Source organism: Colletotrichum navitas, assembly GCF_030913465.1.
Source record: "Colletotrichum navitas strain CBS 125086 chromosome Unknown LY79scaffold_29, whole genome shotgun sequence".
In the NCBI taxonomy this organism is placed as follows: domain Eukaryota; kingdom Fungi; phylum Ascomycota; class Sordariomycetes; order Glomerellales; family Glomerellaceae; genus Colletotrichum; species Colletotrichum navitas.
Window position 1 is genome coordinate 233,649 of NW_026850575.1, and position 16,608 is coordinate 250,256.

The following is a 16,608-nucleotide window of genomic DNA, read 5'->3' on the forward strand; positions in this document are numbered from 1 at the left end:
GCAAACTAATCGTCGCGGATTGCTAGTCTGATGTCGTTAAGAAGCCTCACGACGGCCAAACAATAGAGAAACGGGACGGACACGAGCTTAAATGGAAGCCCGACACGTGGTTGGCGCGTCGGGTCGCCGGTCTGCGAGGGGGAACGGGAGCGATGCACGCCCGCTAACGCCAACCCACGTCAAGGTCAACGTCAGTGTCAATGTCAATACAGACGGATGACTAGCGCTGTGCGGGTCGTTGGTGACCCTGGCCGGAGGTGGAGTGTGTGTGTGTGTGTGTTGGCCGAGGAACGGACTCTTTGGGGGGAGTCGCCTCGGAGCACCCCTCATGTGCACCATCCACACCTGTACCAGCTCAGCCACACGCATCATGGCGGTGCGCGGGATGTGAGTCCACGTGAAACGCGGCTGAAGATTGTCGACGAGTGGCGGATATCCGGTGACCCGCTGGAATGCAACAGGAACAGACCTCTGTGGCCTTGTGATGATCGGAGAAAGATGACGGTATCATGCATTAAACTTTGGATGACGGCTTGTGTGAAGACTTGGTTCCGACATAAAACCAAACTACAGTCTACATCATATGGACCAAGCCAGCGGTTCATCGATGCATATCATACGCAATATGCAAGCTTATTGCAACGAACTGCTGCCTCGCCGCCGAGGCGTGTTTGATGCGTTTACATAAGCTCAGCTCCTCAGCTTTAGAGAATTGCATCCTTCTGGGGGGGGGTTTTTTTTTCTCCCGCGCCAGCAGGACCGGATTTGCACCGGATGACAAAACCAGCCTTCTCATTGGCGAGTTCCCGCCCTCTCCAGATCCAGAAGTACGTGGTACCATCTTGGGTACCTAGGTACTCTGTAGAGGCGGTAAGCCCCGTATTTCTGTCAAGTTTTGTTGGAGACGATCCATGTTAAATCCCCCACTATCCGCCCTCTGAGGCGCTGCTGTCGTCGCTCACGGGCCATCGCCAAGTCCCCCCTGCCCCATCGGTTATGTCATGCGGGATCTGCTTATCGGATGCGGTCAGCGATAAGAGATAACAGGACTGGAAAGTGTAAATGGTGGCCACGGATTGGCCAGGACATTTTCGCCCTCCTTATCGCATTGCCCTGTACGGAATACGCATCTTGGTTGTTTTTTTTTTGCTGCGTGACTCTACCTCTGCCACCACATCCCATCCCACCTGACCGAGGAACGCAGACGGCAGAGGAGAGACCCTGGCCTTCGTCCGCGGCTCCTTTCTTCCCTTCCCTTCGTTCTGTGTCAAACCCTCCCTTCCATTTCCAATTGGCGGCATTCCGGGAAACAAACAACATACCAAAACATTATGGCGTCTTTCGCAGTCACGGCCTACGCCGCCTTATCGCACACACCCGAGGTCGAGGAGATTCTGTCTGGCATCTTTGGCAGTATCAGCTTGACAGCGTGGATATGCCTTCTCGTACGCCCGTCCCGCAGCCTCGCGTATCCCATAAGCTAGAAAACTGCTTTGCTGACTTGGACTTTTGCGTAGCTCCCTCAGCTCATCACCAACTACAAGGCGCAAAGCGCTGATGGCCTCTCCATGGGCTTTCTGATTATCTGGTTGATCGGCGACGTGACCAACCTCCTTGGTAAGCAACACCCCCCGCCGCTCGTCATGTTCTCTATGCCACCCTGCTTTTGGTCCTTTGCTCTGCTGTGGCTTTGACTACTGTGATGTTTTCTGTCCACCTTGCCGCCATCCACCCCACCACTCCCCTCGCGCTGAAAATTTCTTAAAACCAACCACGGAAAAAAACCTGGTGCGTGCTCTGGCTCACCTCCCACATGTAGGCGCCCTCTTCACGCACCTCGCCCCAACGGCGGTCGCCCTCGCGACGTACTTCTGCTTCGCGGACCTCGTCCTCATCGGCCAGTGCGTTTACTACAACACCAAGAACGCCCGCCGCGCCGCGCGCCGCCGCGCCTCGGCCGCCACCCCCGCAGAGGCCACCGAAGATGAGCCCCTCCTCCGCTCCCGCCGCAGCTCCTCCGCCGCCGGTCTTCCCGGCTCGCATCGCCGCCAAGGCCTGCACGAGGAGAGCTCGCTCGACCCTCTGCGCAAGATGGTCACGGGCGAGGACGACACGCCCGACAGCAACCCGTGGCTGCACAACACGCTGAGCATCGTCGCCGTCTACCTCGTCGGCGCCGCCGGCTGGTTCCTCTCCTACAAGGCGGGTGCGTGGGACTCTCCGGACGCCGACGTCGGCTCGCCCGCGGAGGCGGCGGACACGATGGAGAAGATTGGCCTGATGCTGGGGTATTTCAGCGCCGCGTGCTACCTCACGGCGCGCATCCCACAGATTGTAAAGAACTACCAAGAGAAGTCTTGCGAAGGTCGGTTCCCTCTTGTTATCCCTTTCCTATCCGTGAATTGATTTCCCAAGGGGAGGGGGGGCTTTGCCATTGGGTCTGTGGGAGGATTCGCCTGCTAACTCGTATGAGCGCCCAGGTCTCGCGCTGCTCTTCTTCCTCCTCTCGCTCACCGGAAACCTCACCTACGGCGCCAGCCTGGTCGCGTTCAAGCAGGACAAGGCCTACCTCCTCAACGCGCTCCCCTGGCTTCTCGGATCGCTGGGCACCATAGTCGAGGATTTCATCATCTTTACTCAGTTCCACATCTACGCACCGCGCCCCGATACGAAGCACGACGACGAGGCTTAAAGGGGCGGAAAGTCCCCTCCTCCGGCACGGAGAATTCAATTGACATTAAGTACTGGGCTGGCGGTCACGTCAGTCGGGTACACCTCTCATGAGCACTGCCCCACGTCGTGTCGTGGTCCAGACGAGAAAGGGTTACCAGACGAGACGAGTAACGCGCACAGGCGGGCTTGACGAGATCTAGACGCAAGGCATGCAAATCGGGAAGCATTGAGGGCGGACAAACGGGCGGATGTACCATGACGACTTGCATTTTCGGCGTTTATTTTCATTTTTTTTTTTTTTTTTCATTCAACGTGGCCACGACTGCACGGGTTTGATGGACGCACGCGTGAGGTTCTTGCCCGCCATTGCTTGGCTATGACGATGGCAAATGTTTTTCACTTGTTTGTTTTTTTTTCGGGAAAGGAGGGGAATATAATGAGAGCTCGTCCTTTGTTCCTGTTGACTCGAGTCGCACGGAGAAACATCTCCACGGGATCACGGGTAGTAGGATTAGCTTGTCTTTGCGAATGAGAAATTCCTCATCATTCACATCATTCAAACCATTGGTTTCCTGTGTACTTTTCACTCAACGATGTGACACACACCCCCTTTGCCTTCCGTTACACCAACCGAGCGTACGTGACCGTCTTCGCGACGCAAATTTTTTTTTTTTCTTTTCCCAGCGTGACGATGTTTGTACTCGAGGGCATCAAAATGCAAAGCAGAGTGGCGAGCTGAGGGAACTGGGAACTGCCGGCGAAATCAAGGTAGGTACTCGATAAACGCCGCATGTCCATGGTAATGACAAGTGTCCTGCGCCACGAAAGTCTGCGAAGCTCTGATTTATATATATATATATATAAGATATCAAAATTAAATTAAATTTAGAATTGAGATGAACATCGCCATCTACTACACGAGTCTGAATGGCTTCTACGCATGCAGTCCTTTCTCATGTTGGTATTTTTTTTTTTTTTTCCCTGCAAGAATCTCATGCGGAGCAATGATTTTCCCGACAACGTCCCCAAGACGTCTCTGGGTCGCCGTGAAAAACCATCGCCGTTGGAGGACCTACACTTACATCCCTTCCCCCGATCAAAAGCGAAGAATGGACCTGCCTCCGGGTGATTCGTCTGCGGCTTTTCCAGAAAAAAAAAAATGCTCGGTTCGCGGCGATCAATATCGCAAACCTGACGATGGTGTGCTGTATCCGGTTTACATAACAAAGATGTAGGTAATCAAATAAAGAGCAATGTCAACCCTTGGAGACCGAGTCCCTCTAACCTCGGACTCTGCTCGTTATCTCCTCATCCTTTCACCGCGAGGTCAAAGTACTCGTCGCATAGCAGAGATGGAACTGTCCCCGGATCCGCCAGAACATGGTGGCTCGAAACGTGACGCCCAGCCGCCGTTTGGGGAAACGATGATTTTATTTTATTTTTCCCTTCCCAAATCGCTGAAGAGCGAGCGGCCTGGAGGCGCTTCAGCAAATGCCTCCTCGGCCATCCTTTCTTAAGTCGAGGCCCGCCGTCTTTGTGCGTGCTGGAGGTGAAGCACCTGAGACCCAAGGCTGTAGCCGGTTTGTTGGGACAATCTTCCAGCTGGGCGATGGATCAGAGTTGGCGTCAGGTGTTAACCGCGATCCCTGACGCGTCGAATTGCTCACTTCCCGAGAATGCAGTGTTACCCTTCCAGAAGCCATGAGACGTAGCGAGGCACTCGAGAAGCTTCATATGCCTTGGACTCCTCCCTTGTCTCATTAGTAGTGTACAGACCTACAAATCGTATCTTGCCTGGCCTGGTAGCAAGCCCGGCCCAATGTTCAGCCCAACTGGTACTCGACATCAGCAGGAAAGCGGAGTTATATGGGCTGGACAGGTGCTTATTGGGACGTAATATGCGATACTGTCTATGCACATGCAGTTTTTTGCTAACGAAGAAAAAACAAACAAAAGCCAATGCTCTTTGTGTTGACACAGTCGCCCTGGGTAAAGTTTTACTTGTGGGAACTCCATATTCGTATCGACAAAGAGACCCATGGTATGTCGTGATTTACCCATACCAAAAAGATCCGTATCAGACCACCGGTCGAAGCGTGAATGCTTCGATGTGATGCTTGCGGCACAGCATGGTGTTTAGGAAGCCACATGCAATAAGACGCAGGGGGAGTACGCGCGTGACGTCTCGCAAGGCTACAAGCCTAGCTGGTTGATAGATTCAAATCATCATTACTTGCTTGCTCGCACCACTGTGTAGATGTTTAGTTTATCCCACAAACACGCCAAATAAAGCCATGGTCTTGACACCTCACAATGCTGCTTATTCCCAACGATTCCGCAATGGTCTATTATGTTCTCTGTATTGCTAGGCACCTATGTCCCAATGCGAATACGATCATATTCTTCCTCGACCTAAAACCCCTCACGTTTCTACTCGAGTGGCGCATTGCCATGCAGCTTAGAGGGGAGTAGCTCGCACCTCTGCTCATCCCACTTTGTCTGCGTCAAAATCTATAGCTTCCGGAGTAAAATATGTTGGAAAGAGTGAGCAGATTCATCACGTCACGGTAGATCCATTAAACTTCGGGCAATGAGAGTTACCAAATAATAGGCAGGTCTGTCGAACCGTTGAGACGTCAAATGCGGCGGTATCACCTCTGCAGCAGAAAATAGACACCCACGGCGCAACTGTCCCGAGATGAAAGGAAGGCTTCAGGAAAGATAGATGTGCGCAACAGCCGTCGTTTCCATTCTCTAAAAATGCGACAGTCAGCTGGATGGCAAGTCAGCGACCAACGGACTTGGATCATAACAGAACTGTGCTAGCAAGATCTCGGTATTGTGTCCCCGCAGATGAAATCAGCCAGATGGCATGAGAGTAAAAGGGAAAATGTAACGCAGGAGGTATGGTACAAGTGAGGATAGACGAGGGAAACCGAGAGGGCCAGGATTAGCTGGAGTTGTAGCCCCTAACTTGCAATACACAAGAGACGAGGACGCTCTGCTCTACTCTGCCTGGCCGGATTTCACTATGCTCTCAACTCTGTTGACAAGTGTCATGGATCACTTACATAGCCTCTGAAGGTACTTGGAGGTGAGAAACTGGAATGCCTCAATCCGAGGCTGGTCATTTGCCGCCGAGCAAAGAACAGCGGCGTGAACTGCTTGTTCGCAGCAAGTGCACTTTTCGGATATCTACAAGCCAACTGTTGCGCATGCGCAGTCTTTTAACTGACCGGGGCGTTATTACGCACAATACTCTCGTCATCCTGTCCCAGAGACGCGGCTGGGATGGCCCAGTTCGAGACGTGCAGAGATGCGTCACTAGGAAGAGCCGTCGTGGCATGCGCAGTCCACGAACCGAACAGACATGAAAGAGAGAGCGGTAAACTAGATTACATAGAACCCCGCTGTGCCTGGCATCCATGAAGTTACGCCAAAGCGTAAGAGAACATCATCGCCCCAAAGTACTCGGGCTCCTCCCAAGTGATGTGGCTCAGATGACGAAGGCGTGTCCACCGAGGGCAAACTCGCGATGCTTGATGTCATGAAGCCAGAGGAAAGTGAATGGAAAAAAAAGCAGGAAAAAAAAGATTACATGTATAGAGTCATGAATGTAAAAAGCCCGTTGATGGGTCTGCAAAGTTGGCGGGCCGAAATATGCGTTTGACAGGAATGAATGTGCTGTGCGAAGACCACACACAGCAACTGGGTTGTGTCAAGAGATGCTCACGAAATCCTCAGTTTTGCGAACAGCCAAGCTGTCCAGCCGCGATGACGCCAGGACTCGAGACCTCTCCATTGTCCTGGCATCACAGCAACCCAAGAAACGCTCGAGAATGCTGCCCGCCCCCCTTGCCGCTCATTGTGCAAGGAGATCGTCTGCCGCGATTCATGGACGTCCTATATCAGGGCCACGCCGGATTCAATGACTCTGGCAACGTGGCATCAATGACCTCGTACCTCGTAAGGCTGTTGAGGGAGCAAAAAACAAGAGAGTCAGTCAAGTCCGCGAAGAAGCATGGGAACGAGCCAGCGTAGGGTCAAAACTCCATCGTGCGGGAGATTTGCAAACCAGATCTTCACGACAATCCGTGAACTCGGGCCACCTTGCCACTTCGGCTCTGCCGTTGCGAGCGAGTCGTCCGTAGGAGGTTATCATGCCGCGCCCTACCCGTGGACCATTTTGTGATCCGGTCGTCGTCGACAACAACTGCACAAGAGCCTCGACCCCTCTATCGACAAAGGTCGGATGTTCTAGCGTCGCCCAAACTATATTGGGCGTGTCAATGACTCGACCACATCCTAGTCCAACTGGGAGCTAAATGATTTTCTCATCATAAAACAGCTTGAAAAATTCGTCACGCCCCCAACGAGCTCGGGCCCGAGCATCGCTAGTTTATGACGCTGCTCTGCGCGATCGAGGGACCAACGCATGACGAAAACATTTGTGCCTCGAGGGCCGGCAGACGCCAGACGCTGGCGCGTGCGCGGCCAATTACATGGGGAGGCTGCTGCGTTCCTGAGAACGAGAACACAATGATCTTGTGGTCGGTCTACTTGCGCCGTGAGACCTGCTGTGTTACTGGAGAGACATCTTGTAATGTGGCGGCCGCGATAGACCTAGACAAGTCTCATTCGACATGGCTCAAAAGACCATCCGGCAAAAAGACCAAGGGGTTCGCGTCGCGTCGTGTGGGAGGTATGTTGTCCGATGAGAAACTACCACGGAGAAGAGAGGTCCATTTCCATGGAGGGTGTTGGCCCGGGCATCGAAGACAAAACAAAACACCCGGCGCACTCGCGCGGGGGAGATGTGCAACAGACACCATCTGTCCCTGGTCACGTATCAAGATAGATCAGCGCAACGAGCACCGAGCACCGAGCTGAAGACAACATCCATCACCGCCAGTACCGGGCGGGTCAGTCAGGCCACGCTCGACGAAGAGAGAGCGGTGGACGGACGGACGTTGACAGTGGGAGGATGGCGATCGTTTCGATAACAAGTTCCGGGGTACGAAGGAGCAAAGCCGCAAGCAAGAGCATCAGTCAGCATTACTGTTAGCATTACTGTCAGCAGATGGCAAGGGAAAAGCCGAAGCTGGTTCTCCTGGATCACGTACCTCAGTCTAGCTTCCACTGTGCATGGTCACTATTATGTACCTGTGCGACCTCAAGAGGGACCGCCTTGTATCCGGAGCTCAGTACCTCAGTCTAGCAATGCTGGCTCGTGCGCGTGCGCCGCATGGAGGATGCTAAACAAGCAAGTCGTCGAGTAAGTGGTTGGTTGGCCCGGGTAGAGTTGCCGGGGAGATGGATGTCGTCCGCCCGCCGATTCGAGATTGGAAATGGATCACGTCAACGGAACGATGGGGAGGCCGCGGTAATCGTGCTGCTCAACAGAGTAGCGACTTGCGAGTGACGCACGCTGGGTTGGGTATGGGGAAGCTCCTCATATTGACCACCGTTCACACACGTCTCAACAAGGTTAGTCATGATACCGAAGGCGGAGAAGATGCCGTCTCGAGGCCCCCTAAACCCTCTATGGTAAACCCCTGAGCCCCATTAGGGGGATCAAACGGATCTTCTTTGCACTGTGCAAGATGACCGCCAGGGATGCCGTCGATTCATCGTGACATGGATGCGTGATTGTGGGTCGATGGCCGTCAATGTAGTGGCGTCACCAGAACGGGATGCCAGAATGCCATGCATCGAGCGACATCCTTCGATGCTCAAAGGTCGACGATGATGTATGAGTGTATGGTGGTGGTGGTGGTGGTGGTGGTGGTGGTGGTGGTGTGGCAGGCGCGAGGGATCGAACGTTGAAGGTGACAGCGAAACCCCTGTTCAGCCAGGTACGCGTCCTCACAGCGCCATGTGCTTCGAGGTCGTGGCGGCTGGGCTCTTCCCTGTCATCGTGTGTCTCGGGGGTGGAGAGGGCAACTCTGTTCCTATGCAAAGCTGACAGAAGACAGCTCGAATTTAGGTAGGTACGTACTGGCAATTTCTGCTCCGTCCCTTCCTTCAGTCCCTCCGTCCCTTCCTCTGTGTCTATTCCCGTCCCTTCCTCTATTCCTGCCGCTACTCCTTCCTCTGTTCCTGTCTCGTTCGTTCTTTCTTTAGAGGTATCCTGCTCTTGCTTGTGATCGATCCCGTTGTCTGCTTGATACCAGGCCTCGTGCTTCTTCTGATTGGCCGTAGCACCCCTACACAGCAAGGCTCTCAACGGTGCCTGGGAGCCAATCAAATCCTGGTGAGACCCCTGCCGTCGTTACATATTCGGTCCACTCCGAGACGGCCGTCCCACCACATGGCGGGAATGGCGGGAAAGCGCGCGTTAGTGGGTGAGTGAGCCTGAAAGCGGCTGTGTTGCATGTTTGGCCCAAAACCAATCACGGCTTCATAGTTACGAGAAGAAAGAAATTCGATTTTGTTGGCCTGCTGCGAGACTAGTTGATTCTATTCCCTATCTATACCTCTCGCCGTCATCAGGGAGTGCGAAATACTACACAAACCTTACTCATCAGACTACCTATTCGGGACCCAGTTCTTTTGCACTTCATTCCAGAACGTCTGGAGCAATCGACATTCGCCTGCCGGCACCGCACTTGAGCCCCCCTTGTCCAATCATCTGCGCGCGCTACCCCCGAAACCTACAACCTTAATCCCTTGGCCCGCCAGACCGGCCTGGATCCTCGAGATGGGGGAGCAAGCCACTTTTCCTAGCGATCTCTCCCTCTCCCTCTCTCTCTCTCAACAATACGGAGTAGGTACTTTGTGGGAATACATAGTCCCTATCAACCTCCTCCTCGGCATTTGACAGAATTCGTGCGGACGTGGCCATGTCGATACAGCATCGGTTCTCCATCGATTGCCATCTCAACCAAATCAACGTCGAATCTCCACCGCGACCGCCCCAAGAGTCGTAGATTCCCTAGACGCCGAACTCAAGAAATGGTTCGAACCACGATTACTAACCCCTCTCGGTGCTCGTCTGCCTGCATCGCATGCTAATATCAGGCGGTGACCCGCGCGCACCGCCTCAATGGGTTTCATACCCTGAAACTCTACCAGCTAGCTCATCTCGGCCACCAATCCCCAAAGGGGAGGGAGTAATCCCATCCCCCCCTGGTCTCAAGTTTTGGACACGCCGCGACTGACAGCCACCTTCCTGTCAGACTGGAATGATTCGCATCAATGGCCCAATACACCTCGTACCCAGTAATTAGCCTTGTACGAATAGAGCCGGAAACTCAGTTGCTGGGTACGGGCTTGGCAGGCACACCATTGGTATCTCAGTATCCGTACCAATACTGGGTAGCATGTTGTTGTCCCTTCCCTTGCTTGCCTTTGCAACTAACTGCCTAGGTAGGTACTTTAGCAAGTAGGCAAGCAAGCAAGCAAGCATGTTGATAACGTACACTTCCTGCAGGCGCTGCACAGTATCCGTAAACCACCATGCATTCATTCCTTCGTGGTGGACGACTCCTGTTCAACAACAACAACCCCCCGCCCTCGGCCCCTCTTCCAAGCCATACATAATCCCTGCCACATATTACATTGAACCCTGTCGAGACGAGTTTCGTCACAGCCCATCATCGTCCGATATCACAAACCCACGTCCCTCTTTTCCTTCTCTTTTCCCTCCCTCTTCCCTTCTCCTTCTCCTCACTCTTGTAACCTGCCTCGACCTCGTCCCACGGCTATCTAAAACACCGCGTAACCACGCATCCACGCATCGTCAACCAACCACATCATCCGGTTCTCCGCCCGACCAGCGCACGGTAGACGCACACACGCCTAGAGATCTGCACCCACACCTCCCTCTCGTACTCTTTTAACACTCCCACTTCCCACACACCATCCTCCTAGCCCGTCGAAAGCCTAATCCACTTCTCTCTCTATATCTTTTTTTATTTTAAACTTCTAGTCCGCATTCCTTCACTACTCACTCAAACCCCGTGCTATCCTGCACTTCTCACGGCGATCATTCATTTACAATCGAGCGCCCGCCCCGTGCTTTTTTATCTTTTGTTCTCATTCAGCTGGTCTGCACAACAACCCAAGAGCCTTTTCCACATTTCGCTCTTCCACGCGTACTCGTCTCGTGCATCCTGTACATATCCTCGCCTCGACTCGACGCATTCACGGCATCGTCGCTAGCCTGACGCAAGCGAATCGCGAATCTAGACCAATTTTCACTCGTTGGAAGGGGACCTGGAAGAAAGAGGGCGCCGACCCCATCTTGAGACATCTGTTCAGAAAGAGAATAGGAACCGGTCCTCCACAAGAGACTGTGGGAAAAAAAAAAACCAAACCGACGATCGCCATCATCTATCTGCTGGCAGCCTCACCAATAGCTGCCACTTTCAACTTCCCTCCGAACTCCCCCCCGGTACAAGTCACGATGAAGGTCTCACTCGCGCTCCTGGCCACGCTGTGCGCCTCGCTTGCCAGCGCCGGCGTCGTAATCACCCCCGTCCGCCAGGACCAAGTTGTCCCCGCCGCGCAGAAGGTTGCAGGAGACTGTTTCTTCGGAGTCGTTACCCCCCAAGGTTGCGCGTAGGTCTCCAGAATATTATTCCTTTCTAATGATATACTTACTAACATAACTTTTCAGACCCTTGAGAACATGAAATATGTCAAAAACAGGGAGAACCGGCAGGAAGAAAATCCCTTTCGTGATGAGGGCAGGAAAGGACGAGGAAGGAGAGGTAGGCCGGAGCTCGTCAGGGCGCTTTGCCCTCCAACCCAACGCCAGCACCTCATCTCACCAGTGAAAGAGGTCTGGACGTTCGCCCCGATGATTCCGAGGGACCGTCTCTTCGAAACCTCACCCTCTTCTCACATCATTAAGGAACCCTCTCGTCACCATCCGCAGGGGGATGGCGTGGCCTTCAACTCATGTGTCCTTGTATAAAGGAAAACTCACGGCCTTCAGTGACGGGCTCACGAAGCTTCAACCATCATCAGCATCAGCGGTTTTGTCTTTTTTCACATTTTGCCATTGAGCATTTTCATACCATGGAGGAGAGAGAGTGTGTGCTTGAGGGTGCGCTCAGCAAGCGACTATTCTTTTTTTCCCCAGTGGAGGATTTCATGCTGAACCTCCAGAAAACTAATGTGCATCCAAGTATCAACATACCCCCCACTACGGACGTCCGATGGGCTGCGCATGTGGTCTTGGCACTTCACTTCACACTTTTCATATTTTACCATATAACTAGATTTTTCCGTCTACTATTCACTTTCGATATCCAGAAGAATTGAAAATGAATATTAAACACTACCCCCCTTCCCTCCCCTTTTTCTGCGTGGCATGCATGCATGCATGCCTTACGTGTGCACCTTTACACTAATAAGCCGGAACTGAACCGTAGCGTTTGATCGTAGTCATGCCAGTGCAAGCCATGGCGCCCATCAAACACGGTTTTTGTGGCTTGTCCTCGGCCTCCATGGGCCAGGCCGAAGCCCCGATACGCTTTGCACTCGCCTCGCTTGCCGCGGGTCCGTGTTTTGGGTTTCTCGCGTGCCTGGACGCACTGACGCTCGAGCTGCGTCAGAAGTGCCGGTCGCTTTCCTCATCGGGCCCCGTGTCGGTTTCGTCCCGAGCTGGCCGTGTTCCATCTTGTCCGGATGAAGGTGGTGCCCCCTCTTCCACTCGTGACCACGGCTTTCTTGTCTTTTCCTGTAACGCAATAACCTTAACCCTGTGGGCACCCAGAGCCAATCCGCGCCAGCGACCCGCCACACACACTCTCTCCCACTCCCGCCCTCGGACGACCACAAAGGACGTCCGCCAACCCACTTAGAGGCTTGGCTTGGCGTGCGTGTGTGTGCCTGTAAGCTAGCCTAGGAACCTGGGACTAGCCTGTCTCTCGGTCCCGAGACGAGTCAACGGCGGGAGGACGCGCCCCCAGATGGCCAAAATAGGCACGCCTCTCTTCCGATCGCGGTGGCCTTTTGACGTGGAATACGCATCGAAGTCATTCTATTCACTGCCACATGCGGACTAGAAGTGTAAATACTGAATTAGATCCCTCCTCCCTTACCAAGCATCTCGTCATCAGTCTCACGAGGCGGAGACGATGCGCAACAGTCCATGCCATCTGAAATGCCTCCATCTAGAGTCCGTCATCCTCTCATCGCATTGCGCCGTCATCCGCGTGGGCTTCGCTGCAGGTCGGCTCAACACAGGAGCGAATACTTGGCCGTGCGGTCAGCCTTCATTCCACCCCAGTGAGTCTCAGGAGCCTCGCCGCCGTCCTTGCCAATGGCGTGAGGCTTCCAGGGCTACCGAACGCCTCGAAGAAGAAGAAGAAGACGTTGAAGCCCCAATTCACCATTCCGCAGACACCGTCGCTGTAGAAAGCTTGAGCGTTGCCATGTCCGGGCATGGCGTTCTGGTATTCTGCGCCATCGCTGAGCCACCCTGAACTCAAATCTAATGTGTCAGCAATCCGTTCCTTGATGGTCTGGGTAAGTCAGGTGGGAGTACACGGTGTGCGTTGCGCAAAGGACGATGATGACGTACGACTTGAACACACGATCAGGGCATGGCGACGAAAAGATACGTCCGGCCGACTCACCAGTCTCGCCTACCCATACCTCGGGCTTGTTGGTCGACCCGCTGACGCTCTGGATGCGCCCGAACGTTTGCATGATGGAATCGAAGAAGCACGCAGTGGCGTTATCCCGGGTCTGGCCTTGCCAGTACGAGAAGGCGTACGTCTCTGATCTTGGCTGCAAGCTCCACACCGGTGAAGTTGCCGCGATACAGAGATTCAGAGCCGACGGTGACGGCATACACTTGACCCTCGTAGCCGGGGGTGTGGGGAATGATTGCAGCTTTGTCGGCCACATAAGGCTTGTCCGTGTCGGGCCTTCCCGTCCGAGTCAGAATGACTCGTGTTCCTCTTAAACTTTGACGGAGCCGGAGAGGGAAAAGGCTTATTGGGGATGGGACATGGGCCCGGGCTTACCAGATGCCCAGGATCACCAAGAAGTCCTCCTTCTTTGCAGCAGGTAGAATCTCTTGTGCCGTGTTACACTAGTCGGCTGCGTATAGACGCACAATGTTGTTGCCCGAGGCATCACGGATTGCTCTGAGGTCCGCTTCATAGTCCGCTTGATATTTGCAGCGGCCGTCTGGCTGCTTCGAAGCCCAGAGACCCGGACGCCACAACCAGACCGGGAGCTGCAGTCATGATAGTTGTGAAGATGGACGTAGAACGCACGATGGTTGTTGAGCACTAGATGCTTAAGGGTGGGTATTTGAGTGTTGGCTATGATACAGGTTGGGCGAGGTATCTTGAAACTTGAAGTATTGGATAATTGCGGCAGACAAGTGAGACGATTATAGGGCTTGTTGATACAGGGAAAAGGCGATGTGGACGGTGTTGAGGAAGAGATACGCGAATTGAGATTCCAAGTACTTCTTTTGGGATCCATCATTAGCCGAGGCAAGTGAGGGCATTCACCACAAAGGTGGGAAGAAACTGCCATGTGAGTGTGTGTGAGTGTGTGTATAGTATAGTAGCTTTAGGCTAGAAAAGAGCGGGATGCAACCAGGGTCCCACCTTGAGATCCCGCCTGTTGGACTTGGGACGAACCAGTGGAAAGGAAGCAGCAATCATCTCGATCTCCACCAAAACTTGGGATGTCAGATAGAGAGGCCTTGGCACACTTACTGTTGTTCCTGTCCCGTTCTCCTGGCCATTCATCTTCGCCCAAAATTTAGGCAGCTAGTACGAAGAAGGCCTCTTATCTCACTCATTGGTGCATCCCGATTTAGATGAATTTGAATGACTGAGAAGCATGTGTTTTGCTTCTTGGCCATGATGAACCTAGCGCAGCAGCAAAGTACGCACAGCAGCGAAGCAGGGCAAAGCAGACTTGAGGCTCAGGCGGATAGATCCTGGGAGTTTGTGGCATGTAAGAGAGATCCAACCTAGTTAGTCAAGGACTTATTGGTTTAACCCATGGGTAATGCATGGCAAGACACGTGCAAACCATTCACACATAGGCAGAAAGGAATCAAGCGAAGAAAACTGTAGGGCCATATCTAGGCCCTGCATGTTCATTAATCAATAACAGAAAAATATGTTGTCCCAGGGCCAGGGAATAGGGTATAAAGCAGTCAGCCCAGTTCGTCATCTTCTACCCGCTCGATGCAGCAGCCGTGTCGATTCCATCCCAACGCCCGATGCATGCAATGATCCTCAGCTGTGCAATTGTGTACGCGAATCAAACAAAGGACATGAACACTTGCATAGCGAGCAGAGCACCAGCTGCCATCCAGATACCAGCAGGTGTCGCTCGACCGGCAACATTCTCATTATCACCCCCACTCCCTCCGCTGCCGCTGCTACTGCCGTCGTTGGAGCTGGCCGGACACTCGCCGGTAAACCTGGCAGCCGCATTGTTGCCAAGGGGGATCATCTGCAGGCTGGAGCCGCAGTCGACGTAGGGAGCAAAGTGGAGAGCGGGTGTCTCCTGGTCGAAAACGACATATGTGGAACGGAGGAACGAATCGCCAAGGATGTAAGTATCGTCGGAAGCCTTGTCTGCGCCGAGTACGCAACTGTTGTCGCCCACTTGCCAGATGAACTCAGACAGAGGCACCTTTATTGTGTAGTCGCCAAACTTGAAGTCGATTGTGCCTTTGGAGCTGCACGGCACGAGATACATGTTAATGGAGGACTCGAGGCGGCCCCCCAAATCACTTCCAAGCTGGTCGATGAGAGCAGGGGGGAAGTAGCTCAAGGTGGCGCCAGTGTCGAAGAATACCGGAAACTGGGTGTTGGCATATGTCTTGGTACTCCTGCCGGATTTGCTCAGACCAACCGAGTCGAGTTGAACCCAGTATCTGGGAGTGAGGTTAGACGTGCCAATGTGGCGGCCGGGACCACAAGTCACTTACCTACGCAGGTTCTCGCCGTTCTGGGGCCCGAGAACGGGCGCAGTGTGCAGGTTGCCACTGAACTTCTTGGTGTCCACGCCACCAAATGAAATGAGGCCGCTGCCCGTCTTCTCCTCTTTGTTTCCGAGAGCAATTCCTACCGTGAGCGACTCGATGACATGCTGTGCCTTCATCGTGTCGAGCACCGTTGGGTAGTCAGTGGTGTTGGTAGCTTCGCCAAAGCTCAGACCAAGAATACCCCTGCTCAGTTCAGCACTGTAGGTGGCATAGCCAAAGATTGTGTCTGAAAGTGAGATGTCTACGAAGCTTGGTCAGTCATCGTTATTTGGGAGCCAAGACGGAGCAGTACATACCACTGCCGGGAATGGTGATGTTATCGCCGACATATGTCAGGTTGACCGTTCCCTTGCCGTACGTGATGCTGCCCCTGTCGGCATAAACGACCGACGTTGACGAGTCTTGGGGATCGTACTGGCCATTGGCTCTGCAAGACTGAACCATGGCGGTGGTGCCCGCATTAGCGCACAAGGGGTTGACCCAAAGCTCCGAGGAACCGGTATCAATGGCAACCTTGGTGTCTTGACCGGGAGTGCCAATGCTGACTGTAGAAGCGAATTAGCTACGCGGGATAGGCCATTATGCACACGGTAAGCAAGCACATACGCTCAATCAGGTATGTTGTCGACGTTACATTAAGAATCGGAGCATCGGTGTCCTCGACTTCTCGTCTCCTCAGCTTCTCCAAAGGGTGAATTCGAATGTCCTGGTAAACAGGGAGCGAAATGACGCCGGGAGACGAGTTCGTCTGTTCGCGGCGAACAGAATGTGCGGACACGCCCGCCACCAGGGCAGCAAGAGGTAGCCAACGGGTAGCCATGACGATGTTCGGGGGGGTAGTAATACTGGGGTCGGGGGTCTGTATTCGCCTGGTATGCAGGTGGCGGCAGTGTTGTGTCGATAGTGTCTAAGAATCGTCCAAGAGTTGTCGTCGTCAAGAATGCAAGCGCGAAATC

General features: G+C 53.6%; 6 protein-coding genes across 6 annotated transcripts; 4 read left to right on the plus strand and 2 right to left on the minus strand.

The window, feature by feature from the left end:
• The first annotated feature begins 75 nt into the window (after nucleotides 1-75).
• On the plus strand, nucleotides 76-855 carry LY79DRAFT_199151 (uncharacterized protein). The gene has a single exon (XM_060551444.1). It carries the CDS (start codon nucleotides 217-219, stop codon nucleotides 673-675), a length of 459 nt encoding a protein of 152 aa, XP_060414225.1. The 5' UTR covers nucleotides 76-216; the 3' UTR covers nucleotides 676-855.
• Nucleotides 856-1,331: 476 nt separating this feature from the next.
• Nucleotides 1,332-2,692, plus strand: LY79DRAFT_515361 (PQ loop repeat-domain-containing protein; the record flags this gene model as incomplete). The annotated part of the gene is made up of 4 exons (XM_060554704.1): nucleotides 1,332-1,445; nucleotides 1,518-1,617; nucleotides 1,820-2,365; nucleotides 2,481-2,692. The coding sequence occupies 4 exons, from the start codon at nucleotides 1,332-1,334 to the stop codon at nucleotides 2,690-2,692; spliced, it is 972 nt and encodes a 323-aa protein (XP_060414226.1).
• A 4,202-nt stretch (nucleotides 2,693-6,894) lies between these two features.
• On the plus strand, nucleotides 6,895-7,740 carry LY79DRAFT_199183 (uncharacterized protein). The gene has a single exon (XM_060551445.1). It carries the CDS (start codon nucleotides 7,075-7,077, stop codon nucleotides 7,561-7,563), a length of 489 nt encoding a protein of 162 aa, XP_060414227.1. The 5' UTR covers nucleotides 6,895-7,074; the 3' UTR covers nucleotides 7,564-7,740.
• A 3,340-nt stretch (nucleotides 7,741-11,080) lies between these two features.
• On the plus strand, nucleotides 11,081-11,309 carry LY79DRAFT_669713 (uncharacterized protein; the record flags this gene model as incomplete). Its single annotated transcript, XM_060563685.1, has 2 exons — nucleotides 11,081-11,235; nucleotides 11,294-11,309. 2 exons carry the CDS (start codon nucleotides 11,081-11,083, stop codon nucleotides 11,307-11,309), a joined length of 171 nt encoding a protein of 56 aa, XP_060414228.1.
• A 1,552-nt stretch (nucleotides 11,310-12,861) lies between these two features.
• On the minus strand, nucleotides 12,862-14,396 carry LY79DRAFT_590232 (uncharacterized protein; the record flags this gene model as incomplete). The annotated part of the gene is made up of 7 exons (XM_060561122.1): nucleotides 12,862-12,966; nucleotides 12,999-13,110; nucleotides 13,208-13,311; nucleotides 13,403-13,556; nucleotides 13,656-13,723; nucleotides 13,748-13,825; nucleotides 14,364-14,396. 7 exons carry the CDS (start codon nucleotides 14,394-14,396, stop codon nucleotides 12,862-12,864), a joined length of 654 nt encoding a protein of 217 aa, XP_060414229.1.
• Nucleotides 14,397-14,919: 523 nt separating this feature from the next.
• LY79DRAFT_590233 (eukaryotic aspartyl protease) lies at nucleotides 14,920-16,472 on the minus strand (the record flags this gene model as incomplete). Its single annotated transcript, XM_060561123.1, has 4 exons — nucleotides 14,920-15,541; nucleotides 15,596-15,893; nucleotides 15,949-16,197; nucleotides 16,259-16,472. The coding sequence occupies 4 exons, from the start codon at nucleotides 16,470-16,472 to the stop codon at nucleotides 14,920-14,922; spliced, it is 1,383 nt and encodes a 460-aa protein (XP_060414230.1).
• Between the last annotated feature and the right edge of the window lie 136 nt (nucleotides 16,473-16,608).